Source organism: Trypanosoma conorhini (assembly GCF_003719485.1).
Source record: "Trypanosoma conorhini strain 025E chromosome Unknown Tco_14.4_contig_00986, whole genome shotgun sequence".
NCBI classification, from domain to species: Eukaryota; Euglenozoa; class Kinetoplastea; order Trypanosomatida; family Trypanosomatidae; genus Trypanosoma; species Trypanosoma conorhini.
The window spans coordinates 1-932 of record NW_021705045.1 but is presented as its reverse complement, the minus strand read 5'-3'; the positions used below and the strand labels follow the sequence as shown (position 1 = coordinate 932).

At 63.2% G+C, this 932-nt stretch overlaps 1 protein-coding gene across 1 annotated transcript; it reads left to right on the top strand.

The window, feature by feature from the left end:
• Window positions 1-2: 2 nt before the first annotated feature.
• Tco025E_09121 (trans-sialidase) lies at window positions 3-515 on the top strand (the record flags this gene model as incomplete). Its single annotated transcript, XM_029375947.1, has 1 exon — window positions 3-515. A coding segment is annotated over one exon (513 nt), but the record flags the coding sequence as incomplete, so codon positions are not given.
• Window positions 516-932: the final 417 nt, after the last annotated feature.

Below are 932 nucleotides of genomic sequence, written 5' to 3'. Positions count from 1 at the left end.
TGTACCTTCTCCTCGGCGGCTACGGCGAGACCGGGGCCCCCTTGACTGCGGCGGCGGCGGCGGCTGGCTATTGGAGGCCCAGAGAGGCGAGCGGACGTATTTCGAGTGATGACGATGAGAGTGAGGGGTTTGAGTGGCACTCACAAAGCACCTCTCCTATCCCTTCTGATCTTGAAAGCCCGACACCTTTCAAAGAGTTTCTCGGTGGCGGCGGCGCAGGAATTCGGCTGGGGGACAACACTTTTGTGCTGCCTGTGCAGGCGTTGAAGGCCGATGGGAAGAGGGTTTCGTTGGTTGTCCTCGCCAGAGGCACTTCCTACGGCTGGAAGTTCTCGGAGGGGACGAGTCACGACGGCTGCGTCCTTCCTGCCGTGCTTGAATGGGGCGGGGCTGGTGGGCTCCTCATGATGGCGTCGTGCGCGGACGGCTCCCGCAGAGTGTACGAGTCGGCGTCTAAAGGGAGAGGTGGACGGAGGCGCTCGGCAGCCTCTCGCGCGTGTGGGGCAACTCACTGAGCCGTGAAGGAGGGGACGGCGTGCAGGGCGGCTTCATCACCGCGGAAGTCGAGGATAAAAGGGTGATCCTCCTCACCACGCCGGTGTACTCTGCTGCGAGGGAAGGAGGAGGAGAAGGAGAAAAAAAGGGGCGACTGCACTTGTGGCTGACGGACGCGAGGCGGATTTACGACGTTGGCCCGATCTCCGCTGAGGCCGAGGACGCCGCCGCCAGCACTCTGCTCTACGCCGCACCGCAGGGCGAGGAAAAGGGAGCGGGCAAGTTGTACGGCTCCTACGAGGTGGCTGCCGCTGCTGACGGGAAACGCAGCGTCGTTTTTGTGGAGTTGGCGGCAGAGTTGGGGAAAATAAAGGCGGCGCTGGCCACTTGGGAAGCAGCGGACAAGCGCGTTGCGGAGAGCTACGGCTGCAAGGAGG